The 18209-nt window shown below is 37.0% G+C and overlaps 2 protein-coding genes, 1 long non-coding RNA gene and 1 pseudogene across 3 annotated transcripts; 2 read left to right on the top strand and 2 right to left on the bottom strand.

The window, feature by feature from the left end:
* The first annotated feature begins 163 nt into the window (after window positions 1-163).
* LOC113275252 lies at window positions 164-2348 on the top strand (annotated as a pseudogene).
* An 833-nt stretch (window positions 2349-3181) lies between these two features.
* On the bottom strand, window positions 3182-3708 carry LOC113272398 (non-specific lipid-transfer protein B-like). The gene is made up of 2 exons (XM_026522239.1): window positions 3365-3708; window positions 3182-3191 (listed from the first exon to the last, which is right to left on the bottom strand). Exons 1-2 carry the CDS (start codon window positions 3706-3708, stop codon window positions 3182-3184), a joined length of 354 nt encoding a protein of 117 aa, XP_026378024.1.
* Window positions 3709-4912: 1204 nt separating this feature from the next.
* Window positions 4913-6066, top strand: LOC113275254. The gene is made up of 3 exons (XR_003323512.1): window positions 4913-5028; window positions 5145-5229; window positions 5354-6066. It is a non-coding gene; the product is annotated as an uncharacterized LOC113275254 (long non-coding RNA).
* Window positions 6067-6293: 227 nt separating this feature from the next.
* On the bottom strand, window positions 6294-12496 carry LOC113275251 (probable cytosolic oligopeptidase A). The gene is made up of 17 exons (XM_026524725.1): window positions 11984-12496; window positions 11727-11894; window positions 11509-11632; window positions 11191-11267; window positions 10784-10927; window positions 10456-10686; window positions 10294-10384; window positions 9896-10017; window positions 9355-9462; window positions 8998-9243; window positions 8368-8513; window positions 8043-8160; window positions 7611-7770; window positions 7486-7517; window positions 7253-7318; window positions 6929-7000; window positions 6294-6664 (listed from the first exon to the last, which is right to left on the bottom strand). The coding sequence occupies exons 1-17, from the start codon at window positions 12428-12430 to the stop codon at window positions 6578-6580; spliced, it is 2439 nt and encodes an 812-aa protein (XP_026380510.1). The 5' UTR covers window positions 12431-12496; the 3' UTR covers window positions 6294-6577.
* Between the last annotated feature and the right edge of the window lie 5713 nt (window positions 12497-18209).

Below are 18209 nucleotides of genomic sequence, written 5' to 3'. Positions count from 1 at the left end.
CAGTGGCCCGGTATAGGGTCCGAAAGAGCCCATGGTCCACCTCTTCAACACACCTCATGGAGCCAAGCCACGGTCACAGTCTAAATAAAGCAACTTCCCTGAAACAACCAACCGGAGAAACCTAAAAAAACTTGAAAACCCTAATTTTGTACCCTAATTCAGTGACAACGACAGTCACCTCCCCAAGTAAAACTTTACTTGATATCCACGTTTCCACACCCTAATTTCTCAGTCAATACCAGATACTTGTAAACTAGGATCCAATCCCTTGTGATGCACGGTTACTGTGTAATATTAAGGTAACAAGTTTCTCCTGTAAAAAACATATCAAAACAGTTTCCCCTCTTCCGTGTCGAGAAAACCCCAAGTTCCTGTAGTTTTCTGTTCTTAACCTTACTTACGATGGCAGATTTCCAAGAAAAAAGTAAACCGCCAGAACTTCCAATTGCCGGCCGTAGAAACGTTTTGATGACAAGTGCATTGCCATATGTGAATAACGTTCCGCATTTGGGGAACATCATCGGATGTGTTTTGAGTGCGGATGTGTTTGCTCGTTACTGCCGTCTCCGTGGTGATAATGCGATTTATGTTTGCAGAACTGATGAATATGGAACAGCTACTGAGACGAAGGCCATGGAGGAAGGTTGTACACCGCAGGAGATTTGCGATAAGTATCATGCAATTCATAGAGATGTTTATGAGTGGTTTGATATAAGTTTCGATGAGTTTGGGCGGACTTCTACTCCGCAACAGACTCAAATTTGCCAAGCAATTTTCAGCAAACTGATGGACAAGGAATAGTTATTAAAAAATTCAATGGATCAGTTTTATTGCGAAAAATGTGAGCGTTTCTTAGCTGATCCGCTGGTGGAAGGCACCTGTCCTAGACCCGAATGCCAATATGATTCTGCACGAGGTGATCAGTGTGAAAAATGTGGAAACCTTTTGAATTCGACAGAGCTGAGGTATGCAGAAACACTCCGCAAATTCGCAAGACAGACCACTTGTTTCTAGACATTCCGTCTCTGGAGGAGGAACTGGTTAAGCATATCGATACAACATCCGTGGCTGGATCTTGGAGCCAGAATGCAATTCAAGCTTCAAAGGCATGGCTAAAAGAGGGACTGAAACCAAGGTGTATCACCAGAGATCTTAAGTGGGGGGTTCCTGTTCCGCATGAGGATTACAAGGACAAGGTTTTCTATGTTTGGTTTGACGCACCTATCGGTTACATTTCGATAACATCGTGCTACACTTCTGATTGGGAGCAGTGGTGGAAGAATCCAGATAATGTAGAGCTTTATCAGTTTATGGGGAAGGACAATGTGCCATTTCATACGATCATGTTTCGGTCGTGTCTTATCGGAACTGGCGAGAACTGGACGAAAATGAAGACTATTAGTGTTACAGAATATTTGAATTATGAAGCAGGGAAGTTCTCCAAGAGTAAAGGTGTCGGCGTATTCGGTAATGATGCGAAAGACACAGGGATTCCTTCAGAAGTATGGAGATAATATTTGTTGACGAATAGGCCTGAAGTGTCAGACACTGAATTTACATGGACGGATTTGCAAGCAAAACTCAAAAGCGAATTGCTTGCTAACTTGGGGAATTTTATTAATCGTGTCTTGAGCTTCATTGCCAAACCTTCAGGCATAGGTTATGGTTCTAATGTACCTGATGCTCCAAATGCAGAATCGCACTCCCTGACAAAGGCGCTGGCGGAGAAAGTCGGAAACCATGTGGAGCAATATGTTGAAGCTATGGAGAAGGTTAAACTTAAGCAAGGCCTGAAAACTGCAATGAGCATTTCAAGTGAAGGAAATTCCTACCTGCAAGCTAGCCAGTTCTGGAAACTTTACAAGGAGGATCCCGCCTCGTGTGCCGTTGTTATGAGAACTTCTGTTGGGTTAGTCTATATTCTAGCAACTCTGTTGGAACCATTTATGCCATCCATTTCTGTTGAGGTAGTGAAGCAGCTCAATTTTCCTGGTGAAATACCACTTTCACTTAGCGATGAAAACGGAGATATAGATAGGGCAAGAAGACCCTGGGAGATTGTACCTTCTGGGCATAAAATTGGGATACCTAAGCCACTTTTTAAAGAACTGAAAGATGAAGAAGTGATTTTCTTCAGGGAGAAGTTCGCTGGAAGTCAAGCTGACAGAAAGGTTAAGGCTGACGAAGCTGATGAAACGAAAGTGGCCGACCAGCTGAAGAAAATGAAGCTCTCTGATGCAAGGAAACAAAAGGCATCAAAATCTGCAAGTCAAGGGAAATCTGGTGAAGCCGCCAAATTATAGATTGCACATTTGTCGTTTTTATTTATGAATAAGATATGTCTTTATATTTTACCACAGTGGGTGTCGAACTACTGTTTGGAAAATATTAATGGAATTTGTACTACTTATGCTATGCCTCCCGTTTGTTTTTTCTTACTTTACGGCTTTGTTCCTTACTTCTCTTGTTATTTCTCTTTGTTGTTTTATGCATCCTTTTACAGTTTGTGCTATCACACAGCTAGTTAGGCGGCGATTATGATCCATATTACGTGTTGGAAAATCTCAGGAAACAACACTAGCATTCACTGGGAGGGGAAAACCTTGTCAGAACTATTTAGTTCCAACTTAAGTTCAGTCACACAGCTTAAGTTCTCCCTCCTTGTAAGAATCTCATTGGCAACAGCTGATTATGATTGATAAGTTTCATCAGGAACGATTACTGGCAGGGGCAACCCCATCTTGGAGAATCTTTTAATTTCTTGTCAGAAGTATTTAGTTTCAAGTTCAGTCATGATAAAATGTAAGGCAAACCAGGATGCATAACACATTGTTTCCCCATACATATTCTATATTCCTGTAAATTTGAGTACATCTCTCTTATGATACAGGAAACAATATGTATGGGGATCATGCACATTATTATTACAGTAATGCACTTCTTTTTCTGATCAGAAATCAAAGTGTCTACAATTCAGACTTAACAGACCTTTATTTATAATATTATACTGTGAGAGCTGGTTCAAGTGGACCATAACTCACTCCATTACAAAGCAATTCCATATAAAAGCAAAACCATACTTAAATGAAACTGGCTAATTAAGCATAAAGCTAGAGATGAGAGTTGCAGGGACATCAGATACTCTCTTCTCCTTTTATTTTCCAGCAAAGCGTCTCCAACTTTAGTTGATCCTGCAAGTGCATATAGAGTGTTTAGTTATAGTATGTGCAGGGAAAATCCTTGGAATCTAATTAATTAACCCAGGTAAGCTGATGATGTTATAAAATTCTGAAGTTTGTGTGTAAGATATGTACTAGCACAAGTTAAGCTAATTAGCTGAGATTATATATGATGGATAACTTACGTGCTGCAATCAATATTTTTGGAGATAGGGTAAGAGAGAGGAACACCACACTTGGTAGGGAGTCCACTGGCTGCATCTTCTTTTATGTTCTGGTACTTATTAGCCGCATCTTTAACACAGCCGCATGCTTGGCGTTTGTCTTCAGTGGTAGTTGCCATCGCTTTGATTTGCTTAACTCCATCACAACATGCTGGAGCAGGCACAGTTGCAGTGCCGACCAAGTATGGCATGCATTGAACAAGGCACTTGTCAACATCGGTACAGGTAAAGGCTGCTTGGGTTGGTTCCACCATCTGATGAGCCATGGCTAGAACAGCAACAACACAGAGAAACACCTTCATCATCTTTCTTTTATGAGAACTTAATAAAGTAGTGTGTATGTGTTTGTGTATATGTTGTTTCGATTTTGCTGTGCTTAATAGAGAAGAGCTATGGGGTTTATATAGTGACCACATGGATGAACATGCATTATCTTTTCGAACCAATTTAAGGTAGCTTTGGTATGATCAGTTATACTCTTTTGGCTTGTAATGTCGCTTCTTAAATTGTCATTTAGTTTCTTGATATGGCAAATATGATAGAGTTTGTTATTTTTGTTACGCCTCTCTCCATTATGGAGATACCGAGCTTTTTTGTTGCAGAAATATGTATTTGCCTTTACATTTGTATCAAAGGTCCGCTTTTAGCATCAGAGGTTGCATGTATTTTTGCTAACCCTGGACCAGAGTAAAAAACTGGTGCAGAACGATATTTCTGTTGGGCATTATTCCCACATCATTTATTGCTTTTGAGTGTGCAAAAGATATTGGACCAGAATTATTGTTTGTATATCGTGACTTCTTAACTCTAGTCCAGTCGTGTAAAAATAGACAGATTAAATGTTGCTTTCTTGCCTTTTTATTCATAATCAGTATATGAAAACCATGGCTATGTCTAAAATCTTCAGTGTAGAGTTTGGTGATTCAAATTTTTTATTTTTCAATGCTGTGATGCTGAGACTTTTCACTTACACTTGCGATGTTCATTGGGTTTTCCCGAAATACGTTTACTTCTTACTGCAAGCATTATTAGAATAAACAGGTTTCTGACAAGCGTTTTTTTCATTGCAACTTTGCTGCTCATCCCATTTGCCACTCAAGTCTAGCTCCTGCAAACTTGCTTATTGCTGATTGTTGAGAATGGGATCTTTAAAAAGTTCGTCTGTTGTTTTTCGGCTTTTGCTGAGTATAATTTCTCTGGCAATTCGATTGAAAATATTTTCACCCAGAATAGCTCTATATTTCTGAATTTGCTTTGCAGGCTCTGAACATGCATGCTTTGCGGGGACTCTTCTGTAGATGCTCATGCACTAATATAATTCCTCTAAGATTTGCAGTTACAACGTTTCAGGTGTCGATGCGGTTACTCCTGCAATAACTGATTCATTTTATCGGCAGTAGTCTGGCGCTCTGATAGCAGTTAGTAACTGCTCGGCATAACTGGTTTTACATCCAAACTCATTTTGTATAAAGTAGTCTCCCGCTCCCTCAACAATACAATAAATCAGATCGAAAATGGAAACAGAAAACACTGATGATGCACATTCATCGTTATTAGAGAAAATGCGCAACATAGGAAAGATGTACCGACTCTTTCGGAATCAAAACTCAAGCAATTCTCCAACAGTAAGTAAAGAACCCCTGGAATTTTCTTAAACCAATTCTTCTGGTTTCAAACAACTCTTTCAATTTTGATTTTATTTTTCTGAATCCCAATTTTCTTTCTGTTTGTGTTGTTCCAGTGGGATAAGGAATCAAGACATAAAAAAGATTATAGACAATCTTACCGAACAGGCCAATATCACCACCATTCAGTCTCCCGTTAAGGTATACACATTGATTAAACAGTTCATCATTTTTTCTTTTTTTCTTATAACATTAGAAGATGATATTATCAAGTGTTGGTTTAGAATTTTACTAAAAAATAATAATACTTCTGGTGATCAAACAGGCACTTGAGGAGCAATATTTTAAACCTCCTCTGAAAAAATGCCCAAATTGCGGCAAAATGAAGAAAGCCGGGAGGCAGGTGGTGAATGTCGTAGATGCAGTACGAAGGTTCGTATATTTTGGGAAGCATCCTCAACAACCTTCGAGCCAACGCTGATGCACTTTGAGCCGGAAAGAGTAAATTCAGGATCGTTTTCGAATTTTTCTACTGGTTCTGGAAGTAAAAGAACAATATCTTGTTCGGGTTCGTATGCATCTTCCTCCGTTGGTTCGAATTATCAATGTACAAGTCGAAGAACATCTACTTCGTCACGATCTTCAGTATATCCTGATTCCCCAATCGTTTCTGGTACTCTAAATCTACAGTGGGTCTACTAGTGGCGATGAGCGGGAACCACATTCGCGACACACCATCGTGATTGTAGAATCATATCAAGCAGCAGATCACCATCGGAAGATTACTCATGTAGCTCTCGAGGAGGTCCACATCACGTAGGAGTCATTATTCTAAGGTTTTTGTCGTGTGTATTTACTTACAGAAGTTTCTTCAATCTTACAAGTGGATATAAACATAATGCAGTAGTAAGATGAAGAAACTTTTGTAAGTAAATACACTGGATTCTGTATTTGAATAGTTCAATGTTAGTGTTTTCATTCATTTGCTTCTTTTTTGTATTAGAATTTCTTTTGTAAATACACCATTTTTGGTTGGTATTTGGTACAATTTAAGATAATTACTTGCAAAAGTTTAACTTATGAGCTTTTTCAATCTTATCTTCTGGTGTATTTACTTACAAAAGTTCCTATTCGGAATTCATGCACCTACTATGAGCCATCTTACAAGTCATTGAGCAATTTATAATGTCTTTAGTTTTGCACTCCCTGTGCTATGTTCACTCAAAAGACTGGACTACTTCTAGCATTCTGTGGAAGTAAATATAAAGAAAGAGGAATTCATATTTCAGCCAACTAACCTGACTGCTTCATGGCATCAAGGATTTGTAGAACTAGCAGCAATTTGAAAAACATTTTTTTTGCTTTTCATATTTCCCCCTTTTCATTCTGTAAAATTATTGAATATTCCTATACACCAGAGTAACCTGAAGCCTAGAAAATAGAAAACAATAATAGATTTTTGTTGGGAAAAAAGTAGCTAAAAAAAGTTTCTAACAAATCCGAATCTTGAGTATATCCTGAAAAGGAGAAATTGAGGGGAGATGCCAAACTAAGCAGGCGCAGTAGCTGCTAATAAGCCATTGTGCCTGAGAAGTGCCTCTGGAGAAGGTTCACGTCCTCGGAACTGAACAAAAACCTGACAGAAAGAAAAATATGATAATTAGGAGAAACTGAGGGCAAAAGTTCTGTGACAATTGAAATTAACACAACTGTGTGAAGTCCGATGCAGCTTGAACAAAAAATAAAAGAGAGAATTTATGAGAAATCTGTAAGAGTGGCGTGTACTAAAGGCGGATATGAGGTGGATGATTGTAACAAACACTGCATCTATTCAACAGAAACAGGAAAATGCGAAGAAGCGTGTATATATATATAAGGTATTGCAAATATAAATACTAACGTCAAGTGGTGGTTTTCCGCCTCCAAGAGCAAGAACTGTTTCACGGAACTTGCGCCCAGTCTCTTTGACAGCCTGTTGCAAGATGTGCAAGTATAAGTTATTTAAGTAATTTTGCAACCTTCACACCCATACTACCATCACAAGGTTTCTTGACACAAACAGATTGCAAAGCAACCATTTCTAACACTAGGAATAAGAAACAAAGATACTGATATAAATAAGAATTATCTGCTATTTACATACTACATAGTTTCAAAGGAAGGCAATTTTAAGACATGGAACGAATAACAATTTTACCGATCCTACAGGTTTTAGCACTAGTACCTTTTCATTGTCCAATCCAGCATCCTCAAATGCTGAAAAGGCATCAGCTGATAACACCTCTGCCCACTGCAAAATTTTATTAAGACAGGTCAGTTTAAGCAAGTCATATAAGTGATAGAAATATATCATTTAAAGTTTTAGACAGAAATCAAATTAGCAAGTCCTTAATTCAGCCAAAAGATCTGAACATTTAGTTATCTACCATGTACATAAAAATATATATATATATATACCTTGTAACTGTAGTATCCTGCTGCATATCCACCTGCCATGTCCAAAAGTAAATATTAACACACATGGATGTGTACGAAGATATCCAGCAACTAAGGAATAATCTCAAATAAGTTAAATTCCAAACCTGCAAAGATGTGGCTAAAACCGCAAAGGAACCTATCCTCTGGCAATGGTGCAATAACTGAAGTTTTCTTGCTCACTCTTCGATCAATATCAAAGATAGATTCTGACCCACCAGGAATGTAACTTCCATGAAGCTCCAAATCTGTACTGGCAAATTTTATCTGCAACACATTTAAAAAATATGAAAAGAATTATGTCTCTCCATCTTCACTAAGTGTTTGTCGGTCTACCAGCCTAGCTAGTAACAAATGCAATCACCACCATTTTGTCGACCCAATACCTAAGGGCATGGCTTCACATTATGGTCCTTCGGTAAATCTTTATCAAAACTAAACTGATTGTTTCAGGAAATACTCGATGGATCGGGGACTCAATTTTAAGGACTCCAAAATGGCTATAAATTTAAGACGGACATGTATTTGTACCCACTGACCTGGCGAAGGCTCTGTGTCCCTGCACGGAAAGTCCTTGCTGCAAGAAGTTTCAAGTAAACTTCTTCTGGGAGTGTCTCTCCAGTTTCATAGTGTTTTGCAAGGCTCATCAGCGTATCCCTGTAGCATAAATGAAAAAGTTATAGAAATTTGCTTTGAGAAATCTCATAAACGACAATTCATTTCTGTTTTAGATCGGCGTGACTATCTTTCAACCTTTTCTTTTCAAAAATATATATTTTTTCACTTGAACAAAATAACAAAAATCATTTATTGTAGTCTTGGACATGATGGAATAGGTATAATAATTTGAAATTTTATAATCACCTTTGGTAACACCAATTCTCCATGAACTGAGAAGGCAATTCAACAGCATCCCATTCTATCCCCCGAATACCAGAAACCAGACCCTCGTCTTCCTTAGTGAGCATGTGCTGGAGCGCATGACCAAACTCATGAAATACAGTCTCAACCTGCATTTATGGTGTGTTTATAACATTCAGCCAGACCTCTTAGAAAACCAAGTAAGAAAATCAGTGGATACACTTTCATATCCTTGTTAAAGTTATGGAAAAAATCTGAACATGGGTTTCAATAATGCAATTCATCCACTGATTTTCAGATAGTACGGTCAGTCAACTACATGAATTATCAATGTATAGGCATATATGTATAGACCCCCAACACCACAATTTAAGGTTCACATAATCTATGATGGTCTCTGGTTCCACATTATATAAAAGGAACTTTGAGGCATTGTGTTTATATAAAAGGTTCACATATCCTTAAAGTGTAGATCTGTGTGTTAGATTTGGCAGTAATTTCATCAATCCTGAAAACTATCCATGTTAGCTATCTATTAGACCACCACCATGATTTACAAAGACCCGGCAAATAAGTGAAGGGTCAATTTAGTTTATCTGATATTCTCTGGAGCGAAAAGTTTGTGAGATTTACCTCTCGGAAGGTCATAAGGCTTGGCTTATCCCCAACCGGGGGTGATTGATTGCACACCATATGAGCAACAGGCAATCTAGCGGAGGCACCATTGCGTGCAAGAGCACGACTTCGCGCAACAACCTCGTCCATCCATGCCCCTCCACGTTTTTCAGAGGGACGGGAATATGGATCAAAATAGAAATATGCAATGGGATTACCTAAGGAATCTTTGATCCGGTAGAATCTGACATCATTGTTCCAGACCTAAAAACAACAGTCACATATCATTTAAACACGAATTATATATGGTATTACAGCCTACAGGAACCAAATTAGTAACCATATTAAAAAACAAAACAAGTGCATAAACATTACCGGGGCTAAGCCATCAGCTGCCTCAACATCAATGTCAAACAGTGTCTTTGCGAGGCTGAAAAGACCATCCATGACCTTTGGCAATGAAAAATAAGGGCGCAACTCCTCCTGTAAAATTAAAGCGAAGTTAGATAACAAGTGTCTAAGTTTGTCACGAATTTTCAATCAAGCTTGCACTACAGAGCCTACTTGCTAATTGATATCACAAAATACTCACGCTGTCACGCATAGGGATATTCTAATTTCAAGCCTTTTCTTCTTAATCAGTTTACCCCTTCCAATCTGTTAGCCAGTCGCTACACTTTGATCATGCTAGAGGAATCTAACGTATGTAGGAGTTCTAAAAATGTGCCTTCTAAATGCTACATGGCTAACCGAAAAAAGAACCAACAATATGTAGTATATATACACTTACTGAAACATCAAAATAGTGACTAGCAACCAGTTCAAGCTTTAGCAGATAAACTGAAGTCAAATAGTATGAACACCAATTAAGTTGCTGAAATTTTCAAACAGAATCAGAGAGACCTGTTACGCATACCTCGTTTATGTCATACTTTGACTCACGCAGTCTCTCACTCCAGAAGCTGAGGTCCCAGTGACTTAAATCACTGGCTTCTACAGCACCCTGCTCTTGTGAGAACTTTCGAAGGTCTTCCATATCTGAAAAATAAATAAAATGAACTTAATTAAATCCTTCACCAACTTGATAAGCATAAAAGGTTAAGAATAAAAAATTTCCGACTTAACATGCATTGTCCTGCAGGCTACAAACGGTTTGCCATCCTAATTACCATAATCTTCTTGGCATGCTTCAGTTTAAGGTCCACAAAAGAACCAAATTTCTCATGAAAATGCAACAAAAGAAAAAATCCATCTAAAACCTTTAAAACATGTAATATTGGAAAAAAATAACAAGTGTAAAATTAGTCATGCTACCTTGAACTGCAGCATCCCAAGAAGCAGTTCGAAGCTTTTCAAGGAGTTCCTCTGCTTTTTCAACGGTAGCCATTTTCATTGCCATGCTAACCTGGACAGCAAATATTTCACTTCAAGTCTCTAAAATGAAGAAGTGTTACAAACAGATGATAGATTATATACCTCAGCATAGTTGTTGTAACCAAGAAGTTTAGCCTTCTCCAACCTAAGCTTTAAAATTTGGTCAATAATTGGGGAATTGTCCAGATCTCCACTAGATGCACGTGTTACATAGGCTCGATAGACTTCCTCTCGCAATGAACGGTTGCGTGAATGTTGCATAACAGGAAGAAAGCTTGGAGCATCCAGTGTTATCATCCATGGTCCCTCTTCAGCAGTAGCTTTTTCATGCCCCTAATGACAGAAAACTTTAAGAACGCGCGGTACTTGAAACAAAACAAAGTAAAGCATGAAATACTACTAAACAGGCTAGCATTTCAACATGAGATACCTTGGATGCTGCTGTTTGTGCAGCTAGACCAAGAGCTGAAGCAGGCAATCCGTCAATTTCCTTCTTATCAGTAATTAACTTTTCAAACTTTTTTGTGGCATCCAAAACGTTTTCCTCAAACTTCTGGGATAACTTTTCTAACTCCTGAAAAATCATGGCAACATTAACAAGAGGAAGTGACCAACACACATCAAACAAAATTTTAACATTAACAACTCCTTGTTCTTAAACTTTTCAATATTAGACGTTGATGTCATGGGAAGCATTTGCCATTTGCTATACCTTTTTAAATGAGTTCAGATGTTGCAAAGGAGAAAAACAAAATGTGTCACAGTAGTTGCAAAGGAGAACAAATATAGGTGTTCGTAAAGAGATAAATCAGATCAACTGTGTGCATTACAACAAACCTGTTGCACTTTATTAAACTGTTCCCTTTTATCATCTTCCAGCGACACACCATTAAGAACAGCCTCCTTTAATTGGCCTGAACAACAAATACAGAATCTAAAACCTCAGAGAAAAACTCACAGGACTAACGTCTTACTCTTATAGTCTGGAAACACAGTTAAAACTGTTTAACACTACATTAAACAAGTATAATCAGTAGAAACTGACACACACTCACTAGCTCCAGCTCATGTGCTAGCATAAGACTTTCTTAAAATGTACAGAAACAAATAAACAGCTCACAATTCTACTTGGAGGTACAAATGCAGGGAGATTACCTTCAACAATACGTTTACGAGCATCACTCAGTGTATTCCAGTCCGAGGACTCTCGAATGGCTTTGAATGCATTATAAATAGGTTTGCTCTGTCCCAACCTAAGATTAAATTTAACTTTCTCTGGCTACAAAATAAACAAAAAAATACAAGTATCATAATCAAGACTCCTGAAAACTGCAATGAAACTAAATCTCAAGTAAAATCAAACAAAACAGTACCTGAACTTCCTCAATAGCAGAACGGAGATCAGCTGAATCCTTGACAGACTTAAGATGATTCACAACTCCCCAAACTACTTGTAATCGATCTACAAGCTTCTCCAATGGATCTACTAATTTCGGCCATGTTGGTTCTACTGATTTCTCTAATTCAACCAATTCATTCTCCTGCAAAAGAAAAGTCTCCATCAATTAATAAAAACTCAAAATCCAAAAATAAAATAAAATAAAAAACCTAATCCGTATAAAATACTTACAAGGTCACTCAATATAGCTCTAATCGCAGGACGAACATGTTTAGCTTCAACAACATCAAACGGAGGGAAATCAAAATCTTTCAACAACGGATTATCTTTCAATTCAACAACTTCTTCCTGTGGAGAAGAAACCACTGGGGATGGATTCTGATAAGCCATTAATGGAGAAAAAGTACAGAAAGGAGCAGCAGCGGAAAAAGATGAACGAGATAAGGAAGATGGTGATGATGTGTGGAGTTGTTGAAGACAGAAAGAGAAAGAAGAAGACCAGAGAGGACAAGGTAGGGATTTAGTAAGATGTTTAGGAGAAATAAGAGGATAATGGTATTTAATAGAGCGACGTAATTGCGAAAGAGGTTTTTGAAATCGTATCATAGAAGAAGATGAAGGGGAGGAAGACGATGATATAGGGATGGATGTTGTTGCGGATGTTGCGATGAACAACATGGTTATAAGAATTAAAATTGTTGCGCCAGTGGCTTGTTTGTTTTGGTAGTAACTTTTCTCATGGGGACTATAACATTTTTTGGTCTTTGTAAACATTGTGTTTTGGCTTATGTTTTGGATTTTTTTTTGTGGATGGGTAAGTTTATCACTTGCGTAGGGAAAGAAATCTAACAAACTTTGGGACCATGGGCGGAAAGTATACATGATAGACTAACTATATTTATGGGATGGGCTATTTTACATTTCCTCTCCTCCCAAGATAGCTATTTAGCGCTTCCTCCTCAAAAAGATCAAAATTAGTAAATTCTCCCATCGTTAGTTTCTCCACCAAATATCAGTTAGTTGAATAGCAAAAATGAACACGTGGATAAAATTTACACGTATCAGACAGAGTTCCAAAAATAACCTCATCTCTTTCGTTGGCCCTTTCCAAATTACGACCATCTGACCATCACCATTTCTTAACACCAAAATCTTTTCAAGTTCAACCAATCGCCACAAAATCAGACTCACTCCATTTTCCATCTTCTGAACCTCTAGCCGCTACTACCAATTAGATTCAAGGCTGCAATAACAATCTCGTTCATTCATGTCTCAAGGCTGCAATAGCAATCTCACTAAGCATCAAAAGCCCAATCCCGTTCCATCTTCAGTTACATTTCAGATCTACCAATACAGCCGCCACGAACAACACTACATCACTGACTGCTATAATTTCATCCATCAAGTTCACGTTATTTATACCCAAATTGCATATGAAATCCCATGATTCCACCATGTATACACGGCTATCCCAAAATTCTGTTGTTGTTGCTAAATCATCAACGAAATGGAAAGAATTCATAGCATAATTTTACAATATCCGATATATGATTCTCGACTAAACCCAAATTCAGTCACAGCCGAAATCCCCAAATCTGTTGTTGTTGTAGATCCAAATGTAAGGAAAGTGTCTGATATTAAGCCTAAACGAAATTACAGGGGAAAAATGTGTTGCCGCTGTTGAATGGATCTTCTGCCGTTTGATTTAAGCGACAGTGTTTAGTTACTTGCCCAATTTGATTTTGTAGGGTGATTTCAGCTATAAAAGTGATGGAACAACCACATCTCAGGGACCCCTCATTAATGAGATTAAAGAAGGAATTAAGGATTTGTATGGGATTGAGGATTTCTGAAAAGGAATTTAGGGTCTGAGAAGAAAGATTTTTTAAATTGGAGGTAATTTTTGTTAAACGAATCGATACGCGCATATGTTTCATGGGTTTCCATCGATGGGCATGGTAGTGGCGTACTGGTGGAGAATCAATATCAATAAGTGGAAGTGTGGGTTCTCCATCTAGTAAAATCAAATCATGTTTGATGTCGTTTTCAATCTTTTAGATAGAGAGAGACGAGGAAGTGAATCGATTTTAGGGTTTCGGGTGAAAATGAGTTATGGAATTAGGGGAAAATGATGAGGGTATTTTGGGTAGTTCGGGAGACACGTGTAAATTTTATCCACGTGTTTATTCTTGCTGATTCAGCTAACTGAGATTTGGATGGAAAAACTAACGATGGGAGGATTCACTAATTTCAATTTTTTTGGGGAGAAAACGCTAAAGCTATCTTGGGAGGGGAGGAAACACAAAATAGCCCTTATGGGATTATGGAATGGTTCATTACGAGAGAGTGTATATTTCTACTCTTTTCTTTTGGTTCTGCCAGAATGTGTTTGATAGCAGCTGTCAAAAGGAGTCTTTTTTTTTTGAAAGTTAAGTGCATAAAAAAAAAAAACTTGGGGAGTTAGGAACCCTTACATCTTGAACAGTAGAGTTTTCTAACGCTAAATGATGTTGCTTAGCATTGGATTTATCTACTTCTAAGTTTTGTAGAATACAGGTGGGTGGGATTTTAACCCAATTTAACATATTGACATAAGTTTTTGCTTCTTTGGCAAGCGTATCAGCTACTTGATTTGCTAGTCTAGGAACATAAAAAAAAAACCAAAAAATTGTTGCATTTGATGAACTCACTCTTTACTTCATCCATAATTGCTTGGTTCTGCCATTCCATTTGAATAGGTTTGCCATCCAAGTAGTCAAAAGGAGTCTTTAACCCATCTATTTATGTTTGACCTTTAATTCACAAGTCTAGTATGAACTAAAGATAAAAACTAATAACTATTTGTAATCAGCATGAGGATTTTCATGTTTGGTTATCTTATATCTTAGGAAGGAACAATTCTAACAATAAGTGGACAATTTTATGTGTCACTGTCTTATGACATGTATGGAAAGAAAGATGCAATATTCACTTCAATAGAACTAAAACAACTGCATCTAGTATAGCCAAAAGTATAGCACACTTCATGAATACTAGATAGGTAGCTGAAAACAAAGTACAATAAAATTCAATGCACATAGAATATACCAAACATGAAGCTGAAGAGCAAATTATAGAATTCATACTACAATGGATACCACCACCAATCTTCTCTATGAAAATACTAAGGCAGTAGTTCTCAATGATAATTTGAAGTGTTATGGAATAACACTGATGCTCTACAACTTTATAGGAGTTTGTACATGAGCCAGAGGTTTGGGCACCTGCAAGGAAGCAACTTAGAGATCTACCGGCTAGCAGCTCAGAAAGCTTTCGAATGGGGAGCAGAACTGGAGAGCAGAATTGAGTTTGAATCAGACTCCTGCAATCTAATCAAGCTAACCATGAGAATCCAAGTTGAGCAGATAGACAGAAGATTCAAATACAAAGAAGAACTAATTAGATATTTTGAAATTGCAAATTGGAGCACTGTATCCTCTAGGCAGAACAATTTGATCCTAAAATTGTCAATTCGGCATGTAATATTAATAGACAATGGGTGACTGTTGAGATCCCCAACTTAGTACTAAAAATCAATGATGAAAACAGTGCTCAGAACATATGTATTACCAGGAGATTTGATCAACTTTGGTTTCTTATAAAAAAAAAAATATTTATCTGATTTCTTCTTGATAGGCAAGCCACGGCTAAATGATACTATGAAGTTTTGAAACTGAGTATCCATGTGTGGCGAAAACTCGGTATTCATAAAGTAGTCTTTTCAGTATACCATTAGCCTTTATATTTTTAATTGTTCCTAGCCTTCTGCTCTCTCTTTTTTTACCCTTTGCTTAGCTAAACACTCCAATTGTAGCTAAGCCAAGGATCACCACAGTGCTTGCTCAAATGAAGCAATGTGAAAAACTGCGAGCTTGAACAATATAATATAATAGATGTATTCACCAATAACTTGCATGGTAAGGAAATGTGGCAAGCAATTCCTAGGACTACGAAAGCTCTTTAAAAGCATTGGACTTAATGGTTGGTAATTACAAACTGGTTAGGTTTGATATGATCCGTGGTCGGGCGAAAACATCATTCGGCAAGATGAGTTTGCTATATCGTATAAGTCAAGCAAATTAAAAGTATCCACTTCGTTTAGAGTTTTAAGGGCATTTACGCTCAGTAGAATGCATAAACTATTTAAAGCTGAAGTACGATGTGGGTCGTACAAGATACTTGCATCTTGATGTTGAATATTTTCCGACTTGCTGCAATTTTTCACCTAAGTTTCCTTACTTAAATTCGTAAAAGATATTTTATTATCATGGAGGTCAAATATCCCTCTAGAGTGTCTTTCTGTTTATGGGCCATATATATAGTCATTTGTCGACTCGCAATGAATAAAGGTATGCACATTATCTTTTCTCTATCTGTTATTTGTACTAATAAGGTGGAATCTATTAGCCACCTATTTTTACACTTGGTTTCAAATGGATTATTGTAAGTAATATGAAGATAAGGTGGAATCGAGGGAATCAACGGTTCAAATAAACGTGGTAGGAGACTGTAGTCCTTTCCTCTATATCTCATTTCATGGAAATTTTGGAAGAAACATAATATAAAGGTTAATTGTGACATAAAAATACTCGTGATGAAGCTGTATTTGATCAGGCAAGTCATAGTTCTTTTGCGCTATTTAGACGATATATTTGAGTACATCGCGTTGGCTCATGTTCTATTCAACATGGAAAATGTCATTAAATTATAATTTCTTAATATAAATCTGGGTTTCTTTTCACCTTTTTTAGTTTTTGCCTCACAATACTCAATTCTTTATCGACTAGATTAAAACAATAAAATGAACTCTTATACCTTGCGAACTTGAATATAACATCAGTAAATTGGGGATATGTCCCATTTTCACTAATCTGTTTGGGGATCTATCCCATAATGGAAAAAATTAAAAAATCTATCTCGGAGAGAGAAAAACCGTTAAATAGTTAGAATTGTAATGTGTAGTGTCATGCGTGTGTCAAATTTACATTTTCACCCTTAATTTTTAAAATTCTGGCCAGGTTTCACCTAATACGTCATGAGAGACTAAACACAATCCATGGTACTCTAATCTTGCAAATGACACTGTTAACTTCAGTTAATGGAACAAACAACCTCAGTTAACGAGAAAAATACAAAAAATATTGGACCTCAGTTTTGTGGATGAATCTGAAATTGAAACCAAGACGAGGGATTATCAATGTAACAAGGTGTAACAAAAAAAAACTGTAAGGACCCTCAAGCTCGTCAATGCTATTAGACAAGTCAAGAGACGATTTAACCGCTAATGACTCGAATAGTTAACATAGATTTTAATTAGAATAAATTAACCTAACAACGATCTTTTTACGAAACTAGTACCACTAGATAGACCTCGAAAATTTATGCGAAATGGTCTACTCGAACGTGTCAATCGGATACTGGACGTAGAAGATATTACTGGATTAGTATGAAGGGTAAAACTATTGTTTCCTTGATAAACCGCTTGGCTGCCCATATCAATTTTTTGAGTGCCTCAATAAATATCTTTGGCCTTATCACCATCACGTTTCAAAGAGAAATTCATTTTCTCTTGTTCTTTCTCTTTCTTCTTCTTTATTTCCTTCTTCTTTGTTCTATAGTTGTTGGTGATTTTATAAATTGAAATCGAGACTTTTGAGATCGAGTGAAGTAAGGAATGGTCAAGGGTTATCTGATAGAGGTGGTGATGATACGCTTATTATATTCAGAGTTCACAAAGAAGGTAAATCTGAGATTTATTTGAGGGTTTCAAATTGATTGAAATTGTTTTACGAATTTGCTATGCTTTGATAGATTATTAATTAGATGGGTTTGTTTTTATTTGTGCTGAAGATGATTGCATGAGTTTTAATTTTGATTTCACTTGAATTAGGGTTTATGTTCTTCCTTAAATTAGACTGAAAATAAAAATTAGGGTTTACACTAATTAGGGTTGTGTGTTTTGGATTTGAGTGTTTTGCTCGACATAAGAATACTTACGGATCAATAACTAAATAACCAAACAAGATGATTAATTTAGTTCAATATGCTCGACATAACATATCTCACGGAACAACAACGAAGCTAAGAAAATCAACTTGGTTGTAAAATGCTCAACATAAGGTACATTACGGAGCCTCACAGTAATACATAAAATATGGATCCGGGATGATAAATACTGCGGAATACACAAGGATTCATTTTATCTTCAATCACTATTTGCATAATGACAATTAATAGACACAATCCTCGAAAATAAAAGATTTTAACCTATCTTCCATCAAGATTGATAATATAGGCTTAACTTTTGTATTTCTCAAAAGTCCATTCATTCTTTTACCAGTACGTGAATACCAACCACAAACGATTTTACTTTTGAAAAAGTATGGGACAAACATAGTTCACGGACGTAAACACCAAT

The sequence above is a fragment of the Papaver somniferum genome, chromosome 4, assembly GCF_003573695.1.
Source record: "Papaver somniferum cultivar HN1 chromosome 4, ASM357369v1, whole genome shotgun sequence".
NCBI classification, from domain to species: domain Eukaryota; kingdom Viridiplantae; phylum Streptophyta; class Magnoliopsida; order Ranunculales; family Papaveraceae; genus Papaver; species Papaver somniferum.
This window is presented reverse-complemented; position numbering and strand designations above follow the sequence as displayed.

What these genes read in the sequence shown, in the direction of transcription:
- LOC113275251 (XM_026524725.1), bottom strand. Translation starts at nt 12,430, where the DNA reads ATGTTGTTCATCGCAACATCCGCAACAACATCCATCCCTATATCATCG. An exon ending in TTGGGATGCTGCAGTTCAAG is followed by an intron (nt 10,018 to 10,293) that starts GTAGCATGACTA and finishes TTTATTTTTCAG; the next exon opens with ATATGGAAGACCTTCGAAAG. An exon ending in CAGGATACTACAGTTACAAG is followed by an intron (nt 7,319 to 7,485) that starts GTATATATATAT and finishes AAAATTTTGCAG; the next exon opens with TGGGCAGAGGTGTTATCAGC.
- LOC113272398 (XM_026522239.1), bottom strand. Translation starts at nt 3,708, where the DNA reads ATGATGAAGGTGTTTCTCTGTGTTGTTGCTGTTCTAGCCATGGCTCAT.